The 26195-nt window shown below is 46.7% G+C and overlaps 1 protein-coding gene across 8 annotated transcripts; it reads left to right on the forward strand.

Moving 5' to 3' along the window:
• The first annotated feature begins 1454 nt into the window (after positions 1 to 1454).
• On the forward strand, positions 1455 to 24202 carry LOC137438830 (uncharacterized). Of its 8 annotated transcripts, none has more exons than XM_078767300.1 (12): positions 1559 to 1860; positions 4566 to 4633; positions 4748 to 6096; positions 7129 to 7221; positions 7323 to 7406; positions 9801 to 9899; positions 10087 to 10209; positions 10379 to 10558; positions 11999 to 12067; positions 19010 to 19180; positions 20762 to 20840; positions 22811 to 24202. In XM_078767300.1, the coding sequence occupies exons 3-12, from the start codon at positions 4945 to 4947 to the stop codon at positions 22930 to 22932; spliced, it is 2172 nt and encodes a 723-aa protein (XP_078623426.1). In that variant the 5' UTR covers positions 1559 to 1860; positions 4566 to 4633; positions 4748 to 4944; the 3' UTR covers positions 22933 to 24202. The 8 variants fall into 8 exon arrangements, with proteins under 8 accessions (XP_067990323.2, XP_067990326.2, XP_067990324.2 ...); XM_078767303.1 differs by having other exon boundaries at positions 1586 to 1860; positions 4748 to 6078; XM_068134222.2 differs by lacking the exon at positions 4566 to 4633 and having other exon boundaries at positions 1455 to 1626.
• The last annotated feature ends 1993 nt before the right edge of the window (positions 24203 to 26195 follow it).

The following is a 26195-nucleotide window of genomic DNA, read 5'->3' on the forward strand; positions in this document are numbered from 1 at the left end:
TTATGTGAAACATGCTACTATCTATGCTAAATCATGCTAAATGCTAATCATGCTAAAATCTATGCTACTTGCTGTGAGTTTATGGCGGCAAGGAACATCACGTGATCGCTCTGAGTGAATCAGCGCGCTGCTCTGCCACCGCCTCAGATTCCATGTATAATATTCCTCGCTGAAAAAAAATATGGATCTAAAGATGAAAGAAAAAAAAACCTATGTGGTGTGAATGGCAATGTTCCTCGCTGAAATGTGAAAAAACGCAATCGCTTTTCGCTCTGAATTACGTGCGAACGCGTAACTGTGAGTTTATGGCGGCAAGGAACATCACGTGATCGCTCTGAGCGAATCAGCGCGCTGCTCTGCCACCGCCTCAGATTCCGTGCATAATATTCCTCGCTGAAATGCGCTGAGGTAAAAATATGGTAAAAAAATATTATGAATTATTTTTTTTTAGGTCGGCCATGTTCTTCCCAGGCTCAATGGCCATGTCTATGCCAAATATCAAGCACGTGAGCCTCTCCGTTTAGGAGTCTATCGGTAACATTACACACACACACACACACACACACACACACACACACACACACACACACACACACACACAAACTGTGTTTTATATATATAGATATATACATATATACATACATACATACATATACATACATACATACACACACACACACAAACATTATTGGGTAAAATGCCAGGGGCACAGAAAAGACCCCTATATATAAGGGTATGTACCATGTGTCAAAGTATAGAAAAGAATGGACATTCCGTAGCTTGTAGAAAATGCCAAACAATACAAAATAAGGGACATTCAAAAAATCTCGTGTGCATGATGGACTATCCTTGTGTTCTGAGGAGGAACCAAGTAATGCTCTAGAAATGTTCATATAAAGCGGCGCCAATTTGATTCATACACCTGCATGAAGAAGTAAATGTATTTTATTTGCCAGATGGAGGGCACCCCTTTATATGAACTGTGTAACGCGATCCTCCGCCGAGTCCACGGGGCCACAACCGTCTGTGTCGGTGCACGGATTACACCATGTACTCTGATAAAGCGGAAACAATCCGCACCCTGCTGTTACCTGAACACGTCTCGGAGTTCTTCGTCTCCCAAGATCCTTGAACCACGTGACTGATGGCAGTGAAAGTATCAACAACTATAGGGCTTTGTTGTTTGCGTAAATCTCCATAAGTATGGCCGTGTTAGACGTTAGTGCGTGTGATGTTTGGGAAAACCTGTGATGAGGGACAACGTGTAATACCTGCTTTAGTTCTAACCTGTACACACTGCTGGCTTTTACTTTTACTTTTAGCCTCCCCCATCTCCTCTCGAGTCTTGACCTCCGTATGACCTCCTGGCAACCTCTTTTTATCAAGTTCAACCCGCATTGGACCTTTCAACCCAAAACAACACGTGCCAACCGCGATACAGTACTTTGAACATCACACGTGAGACCGAGATCAGGGGCGTGGTTTAATGAGACTAGGGGCGGGGCTCGGCTGGGCGGAAGCGACGCGCGCTCCTGGAGCTGGGCGGGTCGATGATTGAAGTCTCTGCGAGCAGGAGGCGTCGCTTGGTTCAGGTGAACGAACGAGGCTCTGTTCCACATCGCCCAGGTGAGGTATGTCGGGGGCTCGGGAAGTATTGTCTGTGCTCGGAGCCAGGTGGGGTGACTTGAGTTTTTGTCATTGCTCGGAGCCTTGTGACGACAGTTGGTGTTCGGACAATCGGAGCCAGGTGATGAGCGTTCATCAGGCTCCGAGCCAGGTGAGGTGACGTCTGTGGACGTTCAGAGGCAATTGTCGTGAGGGTTTGTCACGGCTCGGGGCCAGGTGACGTGTGAGTTTACGGTGAGTGTGGACGCGTGTGTACACCTGCTGTTTGAACCTGTAGGCTGTGGGTACACCTGTACCCTTCATGTAAAGAGTAACATTTACCTAATTTATATTGACCACGGTCGTTATCAGATTGTGATAATTTATAAGTCAATGGCTGAAAACCGAGTACTCTTGGTGATCTGCCAGCGTCATTTCAGGCCATCTATTTATTACGTATGCAAGGGGGGGGGTGGGGAGGCTGAGTGGGGACAGTCAGGAGAACGAAGAATTACAGGAAAGCAAATGGAGGGTAAACAAGTAAACGAAAAAACATGGTTGAGGGCTACGCACTTCAAAAAAAAAAGTTTTAAACTTTTTTTTTTTTTTTTTTTTAAATCAATGATAGATGAAAATGTACCAGAAAAGAGGACCGTGGGCCAAATTTCAGCTCTCTGTGACGTATGGAACGTAGAAAACGAATGGCTCAAAGATTTGAAACGGGACAAACAAAGTTCAGATGAAGTTAAATAAAAGTGTGTAAAAAGTGTGGGAGGAGGTGTGCTAGGTATTATTTCGTACGCAACACATGGCTTCGAGTAGCATCATTTTTTTCTGGGGTCGTGGCTGTCACCGATGCAGTGCCCCCTATAGGTTAGAGCAGGAATTTGGATATTGGCCAGGATGCCGGAAATGGCTTGTCCTCTTCGCCAATGACGTCATGGGAACTTTAGCATCAACCAACTAACGTGCTCGGTTTTAGCGAGGCGGCGAACACAAACAACGTTCACATTGTGAAACAAGGATGAAACGTGGCAGTGATGTTGTTGTGTAGACCCTCTTTAAACTCCGTCGATTAGCCAACTCGAAATTCAACATGGCGTCCATTGTTTTTTCAAAAGGTCGTTAAAACGTTCCGGAACGTCCCGGAACGTCCCGGAACACCTGGTTCCGGAAATTCAAACGTTCCGTTCGGTCGTTAAACGTTAAATCATCCCTCTTTTGTATATTTTGTTTGTCTGGTTGATTTGTTTGTGAAATAAATGTTAGCTCTTTCACGAGCCTCGATTCAGTATACAAAAAAAAACACAAAAAAAAAAAAAACTTTCAATTAATCTTGGTGAAATTGAAAATTGTAATTAGCTCTTCTAGATAATTTGTAGTTCTGTGATTTAGTATTGATACTCTTACATTCTAAATTCAGTATTAAAATTTCTGGCACGTTTTAGCATTTTTGGCAGCCATTTTGAAAATAATGGCCACCATGTTTAATTTTGAGTTTTTAATCGACCTGATTTAAATAGTATCTATATAAGATGAGATATTTATAGCATAACTGTCAAATTTCATGCTTGTATCACAATGTGAACCATTCACCCTAAAATGGGTGTTAGCCGCCTCGCTATTTCACGTTTTTGAGGTGATGGGATGAGGGTTTGGGGAAAGGTTATATACTATATAAAACACAATGTACGTTTGTGTGTTTGTACATATTTCTGTCCTCCTTCATAAGGACGATTTGGGTCGGGTTTTGAAGGCCAGTCTTTCGACATGAATGTGGGTTCACTACGGTCTATTTTTGAGGATAAAACAAACTTGAAAAACATTTTCCATAAAAGAGTAATTATGTCTCTTCTATTGGAATTGTAGACGGTGGCTTGCAAACCGAGCCTCAATGGCGGTGTGCAGAAGTGTTTTTTAAAAATAACAATAAATACAAGGCACATGGAGGTGAAATTCGCTGCACGTGATGTGTAACGTGTGCAGAGTAAAACGAGTGTTCATTTACATCCGTATGATGTCAAATAAAGAAGATATAAGCACACCTGAAACTAGGCCGAGGCTTCAGACTTTGGCATGCTCATGAGGCTGCACCGTCGAATAAACTTTTCCAACCTGTCATTTTTGACGGACTTTTTACTCGTAATATATATTTATGGAGCATACTGCCATACAAAAAGTTTGGGTCAAAACTTTCAGCGATCGTCAAAATATTTCTCGAAGAGACAGGCTGCTGCAGACACTGGGGATATTCTTTTCGAGAAATGGTAATTGTTGCTAAATCTTCTATTCGCAATGTGAGCACAACTTGTCACATTCGTTTATCATGAGATGGTGCGTGTACAATGGCTGTTGACATGGGTTCTCGTCCATGCACACCTGTATTGCTGGGCGTTTTAAAAGCATCAAACCTTTCTCTAATCTCTGCACAGGGGTGAGCAGTTACCAATCGGCTTAGCGCTTGCCAAGCCAGCCGCTCCTTATCAACGATTTTAAATTGAGTGCTCACCTGAGTGCTTAAGCCACTTGGCGAGCGCTCTTCAAGAACCTTGGTAACTGAACATATCGTTGTTGTCCTCGTATTGTGACTGTGGAGGATTCAGCAACACACCGCTTCTCTAAAAGCAAAAGAATATTCCGACAATGTGTGCAGCAGTCTTTCTCTCACTCTCACTCTCACTCTCACTCTCAGATAAACACGTGGCCTGGGAATGCATGCCCGTTTTGCGGGCAATTTCCTGTCGTGTCGTCTGTCTGGGCGCTAATTTGGGAAGGTAATAGTCGATGGGTGTGATGCACCATTATTGGAAGGGTTGCGCTGGAGTAACCCGTGAACATGGTGTTGCTAAAGCGAGTGATTTTATTTTATTTATTTTTTCAATGGAAACAGGTGATTAAACATCTTTTTTTTTTTTTTCCTCACCTTCCATGATTGTTCTGCACTCGCATTTCCTTATCAGTGATGCAGTTGTGCTCTGTTTGACTATGAAGATGGATGTTGGTGTGCTTTCAACGTAGTGTAAGCAGGGTGAGGTTCTCAGTTCTGGGTAATATGTGGCACTCGCTCGAGGGGTTACACAATATGTTTGTAGCTGCCTTGATTAAATGTGATTAAGAAACAAATATGTTGCTGTTGTTTCAGATATTTCGTGGAAGAAACCCTGAAACCGTTCTCTCAAAGTTAGTTTTGCATCAAGGACCGGAAGAGAAGACAGTCCAAAGATGCATTTCCTTCACCATGTCCATATGCTGCAAGCACTCATATGGAGACTTTCATAAGTGCACGGTGGTTCCAGTTTTTCTGCTGAATCTTGGTGCTTGAAGAGTTCCTGATCGAGGATGGCTGAAGATGTTTGCCGCGTGTGTGGATGCGAGCTCCGTCGTCAGAGACGCCGCTGGTTGTTCAAACGTGCCGGCGGCCCGAGTCGACCTAGTTTGGATGTGGTATTGTCGCATTTGCTCGGACGACAGCTGCCAAGGGATGGCAGTGGAGAGTTTGTGTGCAGCAAGTGTGCGTTTGTGCTTGAGCAAGTGTACAACTACGATACGGTGATGGGGCGTGTAAAGGCGTTGTCTGTGCAGCGCATGCAGCGACTCGCTTTGGAGAGGGACAGCTTATCGCGTTGCTTGCTTTTTCAGTTTGAGCGACAAAATCCAGGCACTCTCTCTCACTCATTGTGCCCCAGTGCTCCTGCACATTCTAACCCAGGTGCACTTCAACTTGACCGCTATTGGGCAGCTCTGAATGAAGACGCAGCTTTCTCAGAATACGAGTGCTGGTCTGAACGTGGTAGCGGTGGAACTGTTCTTAGTACTATTGGAAATTGCAAAGCGCCGGTTACACCAACTAGGAGGAGCACTGCTGAGGAGTTGCGGAAAAGTCAGAGTGTGGGCAACCTACGTGTATCAGACGCGCGTTATGAGGCTGTGTGCCGTGTACCACGCATAGGCCACCAAATTGGGATGCCAACTACCCGGCGTGCACTGAGTCATGTCAGCTTGCGAGTTGGTGGTGGTGGTGGTGGTGGTGGTGTTATTAATAATAATGATTGTCAAAGTCCAAATGCTGCGTATGGTTCACTATTGAGCCGACATCGATTGAACAGACCTACCAACCTCTTTCTCAGCACCTCCATGGCATCGCTGAGCAATGTTTCTGACTTGCACATCACTGAGAAGGATGAGACTGGTGATGTCATAGACAGTGTGAGCGTTATATCTGAAGCGATGCGTTCACCCTTGCAGCACACGTCGCCATTGTCCCCTATCACACCAGCCCATCCAGTCGTTCGAGATGTTTTTAATGAGGTAATGGCCATTGCATCACGCCCTGTGCCCAGTACACCAAGCTCAAAAATTCCAACCCCACGAGCGGGGCGGCAAACGGTGCGCGGTGGTGCCAAAAGAAGATTTCCTGTGCCCATTCCACACATCCAGCATGACCTGGCACTGGAGTCTAAACCAGAACTAAAGGTGTGCAGAGAAAATGAGGTATGTTGCTTGGGGAAATGTTTGTATCTGTAATTGTTACGCTTGACAAACAATAAAGCCAACGCTTTCCTTGAACACAGCATTGAATTGTGTATACCAGGATATATACATTGTAATAACTGTGTAATGTGGTCATGATCTGCTCTGAAGGATTATCATTGTTGGCACAAAAAATGTACAATATTTATATTTCTCAAAAGTATAGAACCAACTCAGTACCTGGCAGGTCCTCAAATAATTATATTCTAATTTTAAAAGGTGAGGAAAATGTTTCCTTACTTTAATCCCTGTCATACATAATAATTACCTCTGCCACCAAAGGTGTATGGAGGTGATGTTTTCACCCCTGTCTGTTTTTGTTTTTTTTTGACTGTGAACAAGATATTTCAAAAAGTTGTGGATGGATTCGGACGAAATTTGGCGGAGAGGTTGGGTATGTGACAAGGACGAAATGATTAGAGTTTGGTGAAGATCCGGATCCGGATAAGAGAATTTTTCAGTTATTCTTCACCATTGAGTGATCGGGCTAAAACCGATACATAGCAGGATATCTCAAAAAGTTATGGACGGATTCGGATGAAACTTTGTGGACTGGTTGGGTGTGTGACATGGACGAATCGATTCGATTTCGGTGAAGATCTGAATATGGTTTCTGATACGAGAATTATTTAATTTCTAAGTGAATCTTCACCATTGAGAGATCGGGTGAAAAGCGATATATATCGTGATATTTAATAAAGTTATGAATGAGTTATGACTAAACTTGGTGGACGAGTTGGATAGGTGACAAGAATAAGTCGATTAGATTTTGGTTCAGGTCCGAATCTAGGTCCGGCCTATCGGTGGGATACAAAACATAAACTGTTCAGCCTGGCGGAGGTTTGCGCTCTACCGAGTGCCCTTCTACTTTCATAAACTGAATTTGGGTTCTTTGGCACATAAGTAATGATTAGTGAGAAATTCAATTTTGTTATTGTTAATGCCACACCTGTTTGGACAAGTGTTATTAATCCCAATCCCTCCGTGTTGTAGGTCTCGGAGCAACTGGAGCAGGAGGTTCAGCAAGCACAGATTGAATTGCAGGAACTGAAGCACCAACTGGAAGATGCAAGATCCAGTAACGAGGTACGCTTTGGATTCCAACTCGAAGCAAAGGCATGACCGGCAAATTATGACGGGAAAAATTTGTGATTTGTTTTGATGCAACAAGCCCGGTGGTGTTGCAGGTACTTCAAAGAGAATCTGAGGAAATGCACGAAGAAAAGGAGAACATTGCGCACCGATTGTCTCAGAGAGACATGTTGCTATTGGTAAGCCCATTTTCCTTTTTGCTCGAGGCGAGGGATGATATGTAAAGTACGACGCAGGTCGCGACTCGATTTGTTCAACGCACGTATCCAGTGGACCCATGTTTGTTACGAATATTGTCGCAGGCATGAGGCATGCAGTGTGTGAAACCACTCTCCATGGAAAATGTTGCAGCAGCTTTGGGGCATGGACACATAGCTGTTCAGTGATTGGCTAATTTTATCCCAGTGTGGGCATTTCTCCTGCCTTTGCTAACGGTTCCAACTAACTGCATCGTGGCATTTCCACCTTGAAAATTAGAAAATAATTTAATTCTCATTGGTGGAGTTTAAATGCGTTGTACTGATCATGTTTTGTTAAAGAAACAAAAACTTATTATATTTTGCAGTATTTATGCATTAAATTTCAACATTCGGTGTGCCACACCCTGGTGTTGGGCTAGTGGCTAGGGTGCCGGCTTAGGATCCAAGGATCCTGGGTTCGAATCCCGGTCGATCGCTGAATTAACGCCAGGGGGGTTGACTCAGCCTGTCATCCTTCCGAGGTCGGCTAATTGAGTACCAGTTCACTGGTAATTCCCTGTTTGTCGTTAAAGGTGGCAAAAAGGGTTGGCGTCAGGAAGGGCATCCGGCCGTAAAACATTGCTTCAAATAGTGGACCGAAAAACAACAACAACCACGGTTCCCGAAAAAGGCCAACCCCCGCTTTGTGGGGAAAAATGGCCTCTAAAGGTGGTTTATTCGGTGTGCCAACCTTTTCGTGCTGCACAGGAGACTTCAGCTTTGGAATCCTTTCCTGCAATTACTGGAGAAATTCCATTGGGAGGTTGTTCCATTCATTCTCTTCTCTTCTCTCCCCATCTTGTCTTCCGCTCCCTCTTTTTATATATTTTGTTTGTCTGGTTGATTTGTTTGTGAAATAAATGTTAGCTCTTTCACGAGCCTCGATTCAGTATACAAAAATAAATAAATTCTGAAATGCTTCCCATCATCCAAAAGTCTTAGGCCATCACATTATTTTCATTAATTTGTAATTTTTGTCTTGGAGGTAAAGTAAACCCACAAGATGCCCAAAATTTTGTCGTGTCAGAGGGTCCGCTAACATAGACCATCTGCGCTGCCGGTGATATAGTACTTCTGCGAATGGCCAAGCAATCTTTACAAGGCCGCTGCGAGTGGACAACGCTTGTATTTTACCCTCCATGCCCATCAATAGTGGGAGCCTTTTATAATTCAATGTCTCCCCAAGGTCATACAATGTGGCCGAGCTGGTGGACTTTTTCAAATTGTTGAGTCTGTTACATTGTACCCTTACCCTAATAACCCTAACCCTTCCCTCGACCCCCAAGCATTCTCTCACCCAATGTAGCCAAAGGCTTGCACCAGTGTTGGAAGTGTAAAAAGAAATGTGAAACGTAGTTCAATATACTCATGAATGTCACACAATGCGGAGGGGGTCACACATCTGAGAAAGATGGCGATGCTGATTATATCATGCCACTTTGGAAGTTGATACCCCCACTCTCACCCCCCCCCCCCACCCCCACCTCCACACACACTCACTCTCCATGTATTTGAAATCACCTGATACAGCCACAGCTTTCTTCCATGGCAAAGCCTTTCAATAAACTGCTCTTAAAAACACAATAAACCAAACTGCACAAACAGTCCAATTTTCTCTGGATGTTCTGCATACGAGTCTGGCAGAGGAGCAGCGACTGCTTAAAATCGCCACTAACAACCTCCAAGAGCATAAAATTAGTGCAAATTTACTTGGGACTGGAATAACCCGCAATTGTTTTGTTTTCGGTTCAGTTCGCAAAAAACTGACAGTTTCGCTCTTCCATTGGAGGTGGGTGTTGTATTTTTTTTCCTCTATTTCGTTCATTCGTCGAGGTTTTCATGAAAGCATTTGGTGTCTGTAAACTCGACGTTGACAATGGAGTATTGCATGTCTCTTAAATACGCACAATGGGTCGAGTACAAATAGTGAAGTGCATATAAAATAAATAATCCAAGGTGGGCACGTGTGCCCAGATATTATTGAATGAATGGATGAATATGAAAGAAATGCGTCGGGTCATTTCTGAGCAGATGCTCCGGTCGGACTCGTGGACAGACATACGGACCCCATATAAGCCCCGGTCTATAAGCCGGTCTATAAGCGGTCTATAAGCCCCCAGCTGGGCCGGCACCCAGTAGGGGACTAAGAAGAGGGGATAATCCATGTGAATCAGACCCTTTTGGATTAACTTTTGACAAATGGCCTAATATCCATTAATGTCTTGCCCCATCCCACTAAGGCATGGCTGGCAGCACATATGCACGATGGGGGTTATTTGTTACACTTGTACACCACCAGGCCTCCATTTCCGTTATTTTCTTTTTCTACCCCAGGAATGCCTTTCGATTGTGAATTCTGCGAAAGACGATGAAAAGCAGAGTGCAGATACCGTGTGTTCCCTCCATCACCTTCTCAAAGATTCAGTTGCTGATGTAAGGATTGGCTGATTGTGTTGCCTGTCTGCAAGTACATATTTAGTCATGTGTAAAATTACGTTTCCTTTGAAGAAATGCACTTTTTATATTGTGAAGATGTGGGCATGAGAGAAGTAGGGTGAGATAATTAAACACTTAAATCTAGATATTTCTCCTCTATTTTTCTTCCTTTTGCTACCTGTAGGAGATCCCTGCTGTTGGACCTAGTGGAGGAGAAGTGGCTCGCTTGCAGACTCTTCTGCAAGAGAAGGAGAATGACTTGCAGCGACTGAATGAGTTTTTCAGATCGACCGAAGAGACTATCCGTGTAGGACACACACACACACACACACACACACACACACACACACACACACACACACACACACACACACACACACACACACACACTTTTGACTGTTACCATGTAAACTTAATGGTAGTTACTGGTTTTCGTTTGTGATAATGTTGTGGTGGTGGCGATTGTCACCATGCAGGACCTGAATGATTCACTCCGAGATAAGGAGCACCAATTGCAGCACAGGGAAGAGACTATAAAATTGCTGGAAGCTGTGCATGGTTCCACAGAAGGAACGTTTGAGCGTCGCTTGCAGGAGAAAGATCGACACATTGCGGCCTTGGAGGCAAATCTTGAAGAGCTACGAAAAAAGGGAAAAGTAGGACTTGCTCCAACTATATTTGTTCATTAGCTCACTCGCACATCAGGTCTTTTTTGCTGCCAAAATCCATGTCACTTAAACCTTTTTGTCTTCCTGGTTGAATGCTCTTTCATTCGGCTTTCTGGGTGTCATGCTACATAAGCTGATTACCTCCTCCGCCAAAGGTGGATGGAGGTTGTGTTTTCACCACTGTCTTTCTGTCTGGCTGTCTGGCTGTCTGTCTGTTTATCTGTCTGTGAACAAGATACATCAAAAAGTTGTTGACGGATTCGGACAATTTGGCAGAGAGTTAGTGTATTTGTCAAGGACGAAATGAGTAGATTTTGGTGAAGATCGGAATATGGATTCGGATACGATGATTATTTAATTTGTAAGCGATTCTTCACCATTGAGGGATCGGGCGAAAAGCGATACATAGCATGATATTTCAATAAGTTATGGACGAGTTCTGACTAAACTTGGTGGAAGAGTTGGTTATGTGACAAGAAGAAGCCGATTAGATTTTGGTTCAGGTCCGAATCCAGATCCGGCCTATGAGTGGGATACAAAACATAAACTGTTCAGCCTGGCGGAGGTTTGCTCTCGACCGAGTGCCCTTCTAGTTCTTTCTTTGATAACCGCAAATAAGTGTTGTAAAGGAAGGCAAGGTCAGCCTTGATGTATTTGCATTTCATGTTATTGTTTCACTGTTGTAATGATTAACTCTGCAATGAAGCAAATCAAGGATACAGGTTGGTCCCTCTTTTCAATCCAAATGCATGTGTCAGCAACCTCAGGGTATACCTGGGAATATGCCAAATGTGAGTAGTGGGTGAACCATTATTGCTTTGGAGTGTGGATTAACGATATATTAGAGAATGCAATCTTTGGTTGCTCATCCAGAAGGAGGCTAAATCAAAACTCCAGCTGTAATTTTGAAATGAAAATGCATCATTATCTCGGTCAACAGGAAAGGGTCTGGGAAAAATAGTTTGGCCAAATAGTTTGGTGGCCAAACGTGAACGAGTACACTCGGGCATGCAATAATCCATTGGTTTGCGTGGAAGGACACACTCTAGCGTGGACCAGTAAGACCGCATTCTGTGATCTTGGTTGCTAAAGAATTGTACTGTAGCGCCTCTGCTGTGTTTGGTGTGCATTATCTGCATAAAGAAACTTGCCAATAAGAGCTGTTGATGGCTCCTCACACAGAGGATTTCAAAAATATCCATCACTTGACCACCATGTATGAAATTTTTAATAAACCAGAGCATGATGCGGAGTGTCCGATCTGTAGTAGAATGATATTGCTTGCAATTGTTGATGATTGCTAACTGTTAAGGGCGACATCTTGTTGCTATTGCTAGCATAGGAACCCATCTGCAGTGGTGGTGCTGCACCATGTTATTTGCATTGTTGATCTTGTCTTTGTTTTGGCCTTTATTTGTGAATTTGAAGGGCAATGGAGAGCAACGAGAGAGGAAGAGACTGCAGGCCCTGCTTGTAGAGAAGGATGAGCAGCTGCAGGTGATTGCATGTTAAGGGATATATTTGTGTGAATTTTTAATCTACTTGTCTTTCCTCTCTACTGTGAATCATATGTGAGCTGATTTCCTTCCATTAAATCACACATTCCTTAAAGGGGAATGATGCTGTGTTAAAAAAACTTTAAAAAATATATTTTCAAAAATATTATTGCTGAGGGGTCTTCAGACACCGACCTGCCTAACCAGCAAGATGTGGTGGGAGGGGAGTAAAAGTAAAAGGCTACCGCTAAATCAATTAAATGCCGACTCGGCATCTCGGTGCGCAACTATCATGGCTGATGCGCCGTCAAGTTTACCGAGTACAGGCCTAATTTTATTTCCTAGATTTAAAGTGCAGACCCAATCTTCCCATCAAGTGGGCTGTAATGCCAATCACTATTAAATGCTATGGAATCCTATTCCGATACGTCATAATTGTAAACAAACTTGTAAACAAACCTATACAAACAAACTCGTAACTATACTTTACATTCTTTCACATGGGGAATGAGACCCAGATAGCATGAGACAAGAAGGAAGAACCTTGCTGTGTGATGTTGCTCGTGCTCGACCCACAACTCTGAGCCCCTCATGTGCACTCGTGCGTGCATGTTTTCCTGGGACAGCACCAGAGAATCTCGCCAAGTCTGTTGGGCGGAGGAAGACCAAGAGGAACAGGAGCAACAACTATGCACTGCTTCTCCAGTCGGGTGGTTGAGAGTGGGCAGGAATTCACCTCGTAAAGACACGGAGATGCTCTTGCCTATCTTGTCGTTCTTTTTTGTCCTCTCCTCAATGACCACTGCCCTGCGCTGATTGTCCCGTTGTGCTGCAAACGGTCATTGGCTAATGGCAGTGTTGGCCGCACACCTGTTGGGCCGCAGAAGGAAGAAGAAGAGCATGTATAGACAGATTTACAATTGAGTGGTTCAAAGAATATAGGAGAAGGCGAGGGTTTAGACATGAACATTAAGGGGTAGGTTGATGAGCCGCCATTCTATATACACTCACCGCGCACTGACAATTAAAGGATTACAATTCAGGTATCCCTCACTTAACAAAGGGGTTATGTACCTTTATACCCCCTTCGTTATGCGAACGTTCGTTATGCGGGAGCTCGTTTTCAATGATTTCTTACAGGGAAATTACACTTTGTGTCCCAACCGTAATGTTTTGGTCTAAAAGAAAAGCCATATACTTGGTATACTGATGGTTTTAGATGCAAGTGACATTATAATATTATTATTTACCTAATAATAAAGACAGTAACACAATAATAACGTTAATTTAGTTGACACTACAAAAATAATCTTTAGTCCATGTTTCTGAATAAGGGAGCAGAAGGTGGTGGAGTTATTGGCCCCAGTTGGACTTGGTCCAAAACGGGGGCTTATGGATTGGGTCTCGGCTGTTTGTCCGTGCGTCCACAACCTTATCTCAGAGATGTATGGACCGATTTTGTTCATACTTGGATCAAAGACAATACATGATGGTGTGGCGGACACGAAAGCTCACTGGCGTGATGACATCATTCCGCGCGCCAAGTGGGCGGCGGCCACGCCCGAGGGGTAGGCGCGGCCGCGGGATATACACCGGGCGCGCAGCCCGGAACGCTCCAGTGTTACAGTGGAGCTCTTGAATAAAGACTCTTACAACTTACCGCGTTGTCCACTTCCTCCTTGCTTACAAGCAGCGCGCGTAACACCGCGCTTCATTGGTGACCTCCGACGTTCTGATCAGTCGTCACTGACCACCTGAACCCGCCACAGCCATGGCAACCAACGCGGTAGCGATAAAGCTCCCCGAGTTCTGGGAAGCTCAGGCGGAGATCTGGTTCCTGCAGGCCGAAGCCCAGTTCAGGCTTCGAGGCATCACGGCGGACGAGACACGCTACTGCCACGTGGTCGCCTCCGTCGGGGCCGGCACGGCCGCCCGCGTTGTGTCGGTCCTGAGGAACCCACCGGCCGACGACAGGTACGAGGCGATCAAGCGTCTCCTCCTCGCCACGTTCGGCCTCACGGTGGACGCACGGGCCGATCGCCTCTTGGACCTCCCCGAGCTCGGTGACACGCGACCGTCGGTCCGAATGGACCATATGCTGTCGCTCATGGGCGACGAAACCCCGAACGCTCTATTCCGGGCGTTATTTCGACGCCAGCTGCCGGCACGAGTACGCCTCGCGTTGGCCGGTTCTGCGACAACGGAACCCCGAGCGCTCGCAGCCGAGGCCAACAAGGTCTTCGCGGCTTTGGACACGCAGGCGAGTTTCGGTGCGGCCGTAGCGGCTCCCGAGCCCATAACTGCTGCGGGTGGCCACCCCTACTACGCAACGCACTGCGTAGCCGCTGAACCTCCTGCGGGTGCCCACCCCTACTGCGAGGGGCGCCTCGTGGCGGCCGCCACGCCTCGCCCACCACCACCGCGGAAACCGCGGCCTCCGGCTTCGCCGCAAACCTGGTGCCATTTCCACGCTAGGTTCGGCCATGAGGCTCGGCAATGTCGCCCGCCGTGCTCATTCGGCAGGTCGGGAAACGCCCGGGCCGGCCCTCAGTAGTGGCACTGAGCGCCGGCCGATTAAACAGCCTCCTGTACATAACGGACACCTTATCCGGGCGCCGTTACCTGTGCGACACGGGAGCGCAGGTGAGTGTCGTTCCCGCCGGTACGTCCGACAAGCAGTCCGCGGGCCGGGGCCCCGCACTGCTTGCTGCCAACGGTACGTCCATTCACACGTACGGAAAACGCTGCCTTTCTCTGCGGTTCGGAGGGCAGGTTTTCCGGTGGTCATTCGTCACTGCCGACGTGCCTATGGCACTGCTCGGCGCGGACTTCCTCTGTGCCAATGGCCTGTTGGTCGACGTAAAGCACAGAAGGCTTGTCCAGGCTGAGACGTTCAGCTCGCTCGCGTGCACGCTGCCCGCCTCGTTGAGCAGCTCACGGAGCGGCTCATCGAGCGGCTCGCCGAGCGGCTTGCCGAGCGGCTTCCTGAGTGGTTCGGTTCCGGCCAGGTTCATCTGTACGCTTCCGGCAGCGAACAAATTCACCCGCCTCCTCGCCCGTTTCCCGGCCCTCACGCGGCCCACCTTCTCGGCGGGGACCGTCAAGCACGGGGTGGAACATCACATCCCCACCGCCGGGCCACCGGTCTACGCCCGGGCACGCCGCCTCGAGCCGACGAAGCTCGCGGTAGCTAAAGCCGAGTTTGCTACGCTGGAGCGGCTCGGCATCGTGCGGCGCTCCGAGAGTGCTTGGGCGTCGCCGCTCCACATCGTGCCCAAGCCCGGCGGGGGATGGCGACCGTGCGGGGACTACCGCCGTCTCAACGACGCCACCACACCTGACCGCTACCCCATCCCCCATATTCAGGACGTTTCCACCCGCTTGGCGGGCATGTCCTTCTTTTCGAAGGTGGACCTCATACGCGGTTACCACCAGGTCCCCATCAGGCCGGGGGACATCCCGAAGACGGCTGTCATCACGCCGTTCGGTCTTTTCGAATTTCTTCGGATGCCCTTCGGTTTGAAGAATGCGGCTCAGGCGTTCCAGCGCCTCATGGACAGCGTCTTGCGCGACTTGGATTTCGTCTACGTCTATCTGGATGATATCCTCGTCGCAAGCGCGTCCCGTGAAGAGCACCTACACCATCTCCGCACGCTCTTCGAACGTCTGGGCCAGCATGGCCTGATCATGAACCCCGCCAAGTGCCGGTTCGGTGTCGCTGAAATCGACTTTTTGGGGCACCGCGTCACCAGGCACGGGGCCGTCCCCCTACCGGCCAAGGTGGAGGCGGTGAAGGGGTTTCCGCGCCCCCGCACGATCAGGGGGCTCCAGGAGTTCCTGGGCATGGTAAACTTTTACCATCGGTTCCTGCCCCGCATCGCCCAGCTCCTGCGCCCCCTGCACGAGGCCCTCCGAGGAAAGCCAGGCAAAGGTGACGTTACCTGGACCGAGCAGATGGACGTGGCGTTCGTGGGCACGAAGCTCGCCTTGGCTAACGCCACCATGCTCGCGCACCCGGCGCCCGATGCACCGATCGCCCTCACCACCGACGCCTCGGACTACGCGGTGGGCGTGGTGCATGAGCAATGGGTGCGTGGAGCTTGGCAACAGCTGGCGTTCTTCAGCCAGCAGCTTCGCCCGCCCGAACGCCGGTACAGTACCTTCGACCGCGAGTTGCTCGGGCTCCACCTGGCGGTCAGGCACTTCCGCCATCTGCTCGAGGGCCGTGCGTTCACGGCCTTCGTCGACCACAAGCCACTGGTGTTTGCGATGGGCAAGGTCACCGAGCCGTGGTCGGCCCGGCAGCAGCGTCACCTCTCGGCCGTGTCCGAATACACGACGGACATCCGGCACGTCGCGGGGAAGGACAACCCGGTGGCGGATTGCTTTTCCCGGTCCGTTGCCCACGCGGTCCACCTCGGCATCGACTATGCCCGGATGGCGGCGGACCAGGCCGCCGACCCCGACGTCCAGGCCTTGCGGACCGCCGTTACGGGCCTCCGCGTCACCGAGGTGCCGTTCGACGGCGCGGGCACGGCCCTTTGGTGCGACGTCTCCCTCGGGCGGCCTTGCCCCATCGTGCCCGCGGGCTGGCAGCGCCAGATTTTCAACGCTATCCACGGCCTGTCCCACCCGGGCACGAGGGCCTCCCAGAGGTTGATCGCCGACAAGTTTGTCTGGCATGGCCTCCGGAAGGCCGTCCGCGGCTGGGCCAGGACGTGCCTCGCGTGCCAGCGCGCGAAGGTGCACCGACACACCCAGGCCCCATTGGCCCCGTTTGCGGTGCCGGAACGTCGGTTTGACCACGTTTACGTGGACCTGGTGGGACCTCTGCCCCCCTCGCGGGGTTTCACCCACGTCCTGACCATGATGGACCGCACCACCCAGTGGCCGGAGGCCGTGCCTTTGGCGTCAACGACGGCGGTGGACGTCGCGCAGGTGTTCATCGCCACCTGGGTCGCCCGGTTCGGCACCCCCTCAGACATCTCGTCCGACCGCGGCCCCCAGTTCACCTCGGAGCTCTGGGGGGCGGTCGCGCGGGGGCTCGGGGTCCAGCTGCACCGCACCACGGCCTACCACCCCCAGGCTAACGGCCTGTGCGAGTGGTTCCACCGCTCGTTGAAGGCCGCGCTCCGGGCGACCCTCCGCGACGGCGGCTGGGTCGACAGGCTCCCCTGGGTGCTGCTGGGCCTCCGGACGGCGCCCAAGGACGACCTGCGCGCATCCGCGACGGAGTTGGTCTTCGGGCAACCGCTGCGGGTGCCGGGCGAGTTCCTCCCCGACTCCACGGCACCATGGTCCACGGCGCAGGAGCGCTCCGCGCTGCAGGAGACCGCCCAGAGGTTCGCCCCGGTGCCCACGGCGCACCACGGGCACCCACCTACGCACGTCGCCCCGGAGCTTCGCACCGCGGAGTACGTCTTTGTCCGGCACGACGCCCACCGGACACCACTGCAGCCCCCGTACGACGGGCCTTTCCGCGTGCTGGAGACAGGGGTGAAACATTTCACCTTGGACATCGGCGGCACTCCTGACCGTGTCTCCATAGACCGCCTCAAGCCGGCCCACCTCGACGTGGACCACCCACCGCCGGTGGCTCGGCCCCCGCGTCGGGGCCGCCCCCCGGCGGGCGGACCCCCGGCACCGCCCGGCCCCGCGGGCACGCCGCCCCCCGAGCCTGCACCCATCCCGGGTGCAGCCGGAGGCATCCCAGCTGGCATCCCTGCACCCCTGACGCGACCAGTCGCCAGAGGGCGCTTCGGCCGGGTCATCCGTTTGCCCCGCAAACTGGCCCTCCAGGTGCGCGTGAATTCTGGGGGGGCGTGTGTGGCGGACACGAAAGCTCACTGGCGTGATGACATCATTCCGCGCGCCAAGTGGGTGGCGGCCACGCCCGAGGGGTAGGCGTGGCCGCGGGATATACACCGGACGCGCAGCCCGGAACGCTCCAGTGTTATAGTGGAGCTCTTGAATAAAGACTCTTACAACTTACTGCGTTGGCCGCTTCCTCCTTGCTTACAAGCAGCGCGCGTAACACCGCGCTTCAATGGTATACATATGCACATGATTTTGTTTTGTGATACGATCAAAGATGGCCGACTAGTGGCCATTTTAGTTGTAAAAAAATCAACCTGATATTGAACACGACCCCAACCATTTCCCGCACATGCATTTACCGATCTTGTTCATACTTGGCACACAGATAAATGAATGATGGCTTACATAAGCACGTCATTTATTTTTGAGATCAGATCCAAGATGGCTGACTGGTGGCCGTTTTGTTACTTAAATGTATCCCAATCATTTCTCGACATGCATGGACCGATTTTGTTCAAACTTGGCACAATGGACTTGTAGCGAACCTTCTCTAGGCGAACTTTCATAAAGCAGGGGATACTTTCACACGTATCACAACATGTACTACGAAATAGCCATTCTACTCTTTCCAATTGCTGCCTCGGCCATATCAGTAACAATATTGTTATTATTTACTTTTTAAATCCAGAATTATTTTTTTTTTTTTTTTAAATCTAGACTACTTCATTATTCGTCCCCTACCTGAAGGGGACTACAGGTTGGTTCTCCGTCTGTCCGTCCCACCTGTGTTTTTTCTGCACTTTTCACTTTTTCCCATACCCTTTAACATATTCAACTGAATCTTGGTACATGGCTTTACCATGATAAGTTGCAGAACAAGTTTGAGTTTCGGGGAATTGCGCCAATTCTTCATGAAATTATGCCCTTTTTGCTTGGAACAAGAAGTTTCATTGGGGATCGGTAAGGGGACATGTAAGGGGTGTTGCAAAACATTTTACCTTTTTCCCCCCCGAGAAGCCGTTACGGTTGTGCACGCATTCGGGGGTAAAAAAAGGTTAAATGTTTTGCAACACCCCTTATTGCAAAGCAATTCTGCCTCTTTATTTCATTTTCCTCTCTCTCTCAGAATGAGATGGTTCGATTCTACGAGGCAGAGGAGAAGCACCAGCGAGCACTGCTGGATGCAAAGGAGAGAGTGATTCAGGTAGAGCGAGAATCCGCTGTGGCCATGAGACAACAGCAGGCAACTGCGCAGATCCAGCAATTGGAGTTGGAGCGGGAATATGTTAAACCTGATGTGAGTTCACACTGCGCTATACTTGCGCACTTGTTCTTCTTCAAAGATTTCCAGCTGACTAATCGATCTTTGTTTATTTATTTATTTTAATTGTCACTCCTTTTTATCTTTTCTTGTTTTTTTGTATACAAGATCGAGGCTCGTGTAAGAGCTAACAAGTGCCAAAAAAAAAAACAAAAAAAAAAACGGACACATACCACAAAATAAAGGGAGCGGGAGACAAGATGGGGAGAGAGGGGGAAACACACAAGTACAACATTTGAGAGCAGGGACATCGGGAGATCTGTGGGAGGGAGAGGGCTTGGGGGGAGGAGGCGTGGGAAGGGGGGAGGAGGCGTGGGAGAGGTTAAAAAAAAACACACGGACTTCTAGGACTCCTAGGACTTCCAGGAAAAACTTCCAGGAAAAACTAGGACTTCCAGGAAAGAAGTCGGTATTTCAGAACAGTGGATCTGGGGTGAATATGTGGAATATGAATATGTAGATATGAATATGTATGAAATATAAAATATGTGAATATGTGAATATGTGGATCTCCTGTGGCTTATTGAAATTGATTACCTCCTGTGTATTGTTTTTATCTTGGTGAATGATTGTCCTGTACCTGTGTATTGTTTTTATCTTGGTGAATGATTGTCCTGTACCTGTGTGTTGTTTTTATCTATTGTTTTGCGTCACTACCAAACTGTTGATCAGTGTATGGTTCTGCTATGGAGTACAAATGTGAAACACAAGTCAATAAAAACTAATTGGCTTCACCCACTTCCTAAAGCTGCTACTAAGAGATATCTTTGGAGTCTGCGGATCGATGAAAGCTGTGCCACCAATCATTTTACTTTCACTTCGATTAATACTGTAATCCTTTGGGGCAAAGGAACTAGCAAGACTGTAATGTAAGCACATCAACCCCCACCTAACTCTGGTAAAGTTTGCGATAATGTCGTCCTGCCTTCCTCATACCTGCATTTTTTTCATTCTGGCATGAGGGATTCTCCAATCTGAGCTAGATTACCATTTAGGGGAAATTTTGCCAGTTATTCAGCTGGAAACTATTTGAATCCACAAATCAGAATTGCTTGCTGTGCAGAGCAGAATGAGTTCCTACTCGAAAGTTAAAAATATATATATGTTTGAGATCTCATCATATAACTGTTCACCTCTTCAGTCATCCTTTGAACCATGCTTTCAGTAAACGTCACTTAAACCACGTGTCACCGAGTTACTGTCTGCGTCCTTCACCGATGATTAATGTATTCATTTATTAATGCCTTCAAATCTGTGGAATCCCATTTCGATGCATTGTGGGGTATTTTTTTTTCTCTGGGTGCTGATACTCCCAGTTTTGTGCAAAAGAAAAACTTTAGTTTGTGTTGTGGTCAATTATGAGTTGTGCAATGAGAGTTGGTTGGCTGTCGAGGTATTTACGTGGATAACTTTTCATTTGGACGAACCACCCTCCGCCCCCTTTCTTGTACCTGGTGCTGAGCAATGATATAATTGATGTAAATCCAATTTGATCGAAACTGATAATGATTTTCTGATGAGGAAGCACATGCTCATCAAAGACCTGTTGCCTTGCAGTCACTGGAAGAGTCGTGGAATGGCAATGGAGGCTTTGGCAGCACAACTGATGATTTTCCATTCGACCACGAGGATGATGGCAAGTTCGCTTTCAACTTGCGCTGTGTTAATATATTAATTAAATGGTTTACAGAACATTACTTCTGGTTTGCATCATTGCCTTGTTTACTTCTGGCTGTGCTACTGATGCAGTGCCCCCTGTAGGTTAGAGCAAAACACCAGAGTAACAGTGTATAGTTGGGTCGATATTCAAACCCAGCCGAGACAGTTCAGGGGGGCGAGTGTAGTGTTCACCTGGGTGGTCGGGAGTGAACTATTTGTTGTCAAAAGATGGTACGGCTGATGATCACATGATTACTTTTGCCGCAATAATTGCTACAGAGTTCCCCAAGATAGCGGGTTGAACTGAACAAAATGCTATGTCATGTTCATGCATACAGTGCATTCAGAAAGTATTCAGACCCCTTCACTTTTTCACATGTTGTTATGTTGCAGCCTTATGCTGAAACCGTTTAAATTCATTTTTTCCCTCATCAATCTACACTCAATACCCCGTAATGACAAAGAGAAAACAGGATTTTAGAAAGTTTTGCAAATTTATTAAAAAGAAAAAACTGAAATATCACATTGACATAAGTATTCAGACCCTTTGTTATGACACTTGAAATTTAGCTCAGGTGCCTCCCATTTCTCTTGATCATCTTTGAGATGTTTCTACACCTTGATTGGAGTCCACCTGTGGTAAATTCAATTGATTGGACATGATTTGGAAGGGCACACACCTGTCTATATAAGGTCTCACAGCTGACAATGCATATCAGAGCAAAAACCAAGCAATGAGGTCGAAGGAACTGCCTGCAGAGCTCAGAGACAGGATTGTGTCGAGGCACAGATCTGGGGAAGCCTACAAAAAAATTCTGCTGCATTGAAGGTTCCCAAGAGCACAGTGGCCTCCATAATTCTTACATGGAAGAAGTTTGGAACAACCAGGACTCTTCCTAGAGCTGGCCGCCCGGCCAAACTGAGCAATCAGGGGAGAAGGGCCTTGGTAAGAGAGGTGACCAAGAACCCGATGGTCACTCTGGCTGAGCTCCAGAGATCCTGTTTGGAGATGGAAGAAACTTCCAGAAGGACAACCATGACTGCAACACTCCACCGATCTGGTCTTTACGGCAGAGTGACCACACGGAAGCCAAACAGTTCAATCTCGGTTCCATCAGACCACAGAATCTTGTTTCTCACAGTCTGAGAGTCCTTTAGGTGCTTTTTTGCAAACTCCAAGCGGGCTTTCATGTTTCTTTCACTGAGGAGAGGCTTCCGTCTGGCCACTCTGCCATAAAGCCCAGATCGGTGGAGTGTTGCAGTCATGGTTGTCCTTCTGGAAGTTTCTCGCAATCCTGTCTGAGCTCTACAGGCAGTTCCTTTGACCTCATGGCTTGGTTTTTGCTCTGATATGCATTGTCAGCTGTGAGACCTTATATAGACAGGTGTGTGCCTTTCCAAATAATGTCCAATGAATTGAATTTACCACAGGTGGACTCCAATCAAGGTGTGGAAACATCTCAAAGCTGATCAAGAGAAATGGGAGGCACCTGAGCTGAATTTCAAGTGTCATAGCAAAGGGTATGAATACTTATGTCAATGTGATACTTCAGTTTTTTCTTTTTAATAAATTTGCCAAACTTTCTAAAATCCTGTTTTCTCTTTGTCATTATGGGGTGTTGAGTGTAGATTGATGAGGGAAAAAATGAATTTAAACGATTTCAGCATAAGGCTGCAACATAACAACATGTGAAAAAAGTGAAGGGGTCTGAATACTTTCTGAATGCACTGTATTTAATCTAAAATCTTAATCCATGTTCCCAGACAGATTAACTAATCAGAAGCATTGATGTACACACATGTACCCCCATTCACACACATCTCAGTTCTCTTAACTTGTTTTTGTCCAAAGTAACTTTCATGTGTGTAAACTCCTTCAATTTTCAATTATTTTTTAAATTATTATTACAAAGCAACGTTACCTCATTCTGTCATTGTTTTCCCCAGACTCTCTCCCCGAGTTCTGCTCCCTCGTTCCACGGACACTTAAAGGCAGCGGAAACCTGGAGAACAAAAGAGTCGGAAAATCGGCCGCGTGCATGACCCCGACTACGGCTGTTTGTAGTTGATGCAACACGGACGTGGGTTTTTTTGTGCCTTTAAAAATGGCAGTTGTGGAGTTGTGTATCTCATGGATTACGATTTAAATAGCATCTGATTTTTCTTGCAATTTGAACAGGTTTAAAGGTGGTGTTGGGATTTTGAAAAATTGTCTGGATGATTTGTAATCATCTGCTCCTGAAGTACATTGGCCAGGTATTGTAAGTGCAGTTTAATTGCAGGTAACTGTAGCTTTAATCATACTTTTGTTGATCGTTCTGCCATTACAATCGTTTGTTTTCTTGAACTCTTCTTCAGCAGATTATTTTTTTTAAACATATTCGTACAATGTGTTTATGTTTCATTGGTCTAAGATGAAAGTCAAATTGAGCATAAAGATAAAATGTGGTTCAATTTTTGCATACGCAAGTTGAATTTGTTCTTCCAGCAACACTGTCGAGCTGCTACTCTTATCCTTATACATGAGAAAATTACTTCATATTTGTTGCCATGGAGAGGGTTGTGGCCTGGCTATTCAACCGATAGTCCTCAGCCAATTTCCCCCCTTCATCCCCTGCTCCTTTGCACCCATAAGGGTCAGGAACTTTGGGGCTTTCAGCTAAATCACATTTACCATCTTTAGGTGACCGGCAAACAAAACCTCACTGTGATTTCTTTCTGTGAGGTACTGTAGTTGTTTATTAAAATGATAAAGCAGCAAAAAGATATTATGTTCTCCTTGCTGCCACCACACCAAATATTGTTTGATATCGCCAATGTCAGTAATGTTACCTTACTTTTTGGCCACTCTAAAGTAGTTATTGAGAAGATGTTGGCGATTGTAGACCTGATTTATACCATGTACTGGTGCCCTCCTTGCATCGAAGGTTCCGGCAAGTCCTTTGTACAGGCCGCCATGCGATGCGTCAAGCCTGGCCAATTGTTTGCTTGTGTTGCTTGTTCTGTGAGAGGGCATGATGAAAGGAATTGCTGGTTTTGTTCAATATTTACGCTATTAAGTAATATGTGAATGGATGGAAAACAAAAAACCTCAGGTTTGATTCCCATGTCTAGATTTGATTTGTTAACATGATCATGTAAGGGACATGTATCCTTTGGTGCGATCCTTTCTCCTACTTCTAACATGTGCCACATCACATGTCTCTTGGTGTATCCATGAGCCAAAGGTGATTATATTTTTCCCATCTTTCTTTCTTTTGCTTTTCACTCAGGTTTTTTGGACTTGACTTCCTATGTGGCATTAATAATGTAAAATAATAAATTTTGGTGTATGCGTCAGTGTGTCTCCTCCATAACTCCAAAACCATGAAACCTAGCGGCCGGAAACTCTGCATGCATACTAAGTTCCCTCCAAGGGAGCCCATGAATGAAAACTGGGTATTTGCGTAAATTTGTACACCCCTTTTGAAGAGAATTAACGGGGTGATCATATGAAAAGGCTTATCCTTGGTCAGCCTGTTGTCACCTCGCTGGGATCGTAAGCCACCATTTTATTTCGACCTTCTCAAAAAGCCTTGGCGGTTGTACATGATGACCTCTCTCGGACTAATCAAAGTATATAATCGAAAGTATATAATTTCGGATTTGAGGATTGGATCTCGTGGACTAAATAAGTGTTGAAATCTGGAGTGAAATCTGAATTTTAAGAAATTACCAATTCTTATAACTAAGCGTATTTATTTAAGGAAGGTGAAGCGACGGGTGGGATTTGCTTGCATGTTTGTGACCTTACTCCTCCGAGCTCCCAAGGTTAATCGTGAAGAAACTTTATAGGATTGCATTTATTTTACCACAATGCACCTTACTAAGGGTTTTAAACAGTCATTTTCTCACAATTAATAACTTAGAAACACACGAGCCACCACTGGCCACCATCTCCGAGGTAGATCCATATGCAGTATCCAATGCTTTATTTAAAGCCCAATTATTTTTTGGGATTTCAGCTAGGATATACCTATATAATTGGTGAGATGGTGAGGTTTGATAATTTCTTGAAATATCCACCCTGCAAAGTTTTAAAAACAAACAATTTTGATCCATATACGTATATAATTGTTTAGAGCGTGCGCTCCGATTGGCTGACAACAAAACAGATTTTGAATATCTTTTTCACATGGTCAACTATATGTGGGCTGCTCTCGAGGTGGAACACAAATCTATTTATATGTTCTTGCCCTTGATGGAAAAAAACAAAAAAACATACAATATTGTCTGCCCAAAAGCATTACAACATGTTAAATTTTGGTATTTCTTTTCAATATTTTTCAGCTTGATGAATACAATGTTTGTCTCTAAATATGTGCTTAATTGTGGGAGACCAATAGATGTACGTTAGATCCCGGGGGGTACCTTTGTGGGAGGACGGAGGTGGAAGAGGAGGGGGGAATGGGTGGAGTGGGAGAAGGAAGGGGAAGGGATTGGCAGAGCCATGGAATACCAGAGTTTGGTGAACTCTGTTTGATCGAAAACGATTGTGAATGGGGAATTCGTGATCACATGACTGCAAGGCTCCATCTTGTTATTCATCTTCGCTGAGTGAAGTGCAAACTTGTGTGCATCTTTGTGGACTCTGTCATATTTACATGTTGTCAGTTTTGAGGTGTAAAAGATTCCATGCTGTTCAGTTGCAGGATTAGACAGAGGAAGGAAGAAGGATCTTTACCCTCATGATCCAGAAATGAGGAAAATATGGTAAAGTAAAAATTCATCGCATGGAGTGGAGAGGCAACAACGACTCATTTATGTGTGCTTGAGGAATAATTATGTTGCTGTTAAAACGAGCTAAGTGTAGAATCAGGACAAATAAGAAGTAAATAACTAAAATGATAAATTGATCCGCTATGAGAGAAATCGATTCCCTGTTAGATTCCCTTTCTCTTACGGCAGATCAATTAACATTTAAAGTGTTTACCTCTTAGTTGTTTTAACTTCTCTTCCCACCCAAACAATTCGCTAATTTTGTGCTGAAATGATCGATTACATGCCAAGTACAATCAGGAATTTTATCATGTGACATCATATGTTATGATAATTCGATATTATAATGGGAAATCTCTTCTGTTATGAATGTGATACAAGTTGTGGTCCAAATAATAAAAGAATCGCACGTGTTGACATGCATATGTCATATAACATAGTAACATAACATCACATATTATATATTTATGGGATCACACACAATCATGAGTGGATCATATATTACATGCATGTGTCATGTCATACATTACATGCATATGTTATGTAATATTACATATTGTTACATGTATGGAAC

This window comes from Myxine glutinosa, chromosome 13 (assembly GCF_964187855.1).
Source record: "Myxine glutinosa chromosome 13, kmMyxGlut1.1, whole genome shotgun sequence".
Classification (NCBI taxonomy): domain Eukaryota; kingdom Metazoa; phylum Chordata; class Myxini; order Myxiniformes; family Myxinidae; genus Myxine; species Myxine glutinosa.

Coding starts and splice junctions, on each gene's coding strand:
- LOC137438830 (XM_068134222.2), top strand. CDS start 4,945: ATGGCTGAAGATGTTTGCCGCGTGTGTGGATGCGAGCTCCGTCGTCAG. Junction 7,407..9,800: donor AGAGAGACATGTTGCTATTG/GTAAGCCCATTT, acceptor TTTCTACCCCAG/GAATGCCTTTCGATTGTGAA. Junction 10,559..11,998: donor AGCTACGAAAAAAGGGAAAA/GTAGGACTTGCT, acceptor GTGAATTTGAAG/GGCAATGGAGAGCAACGAGA.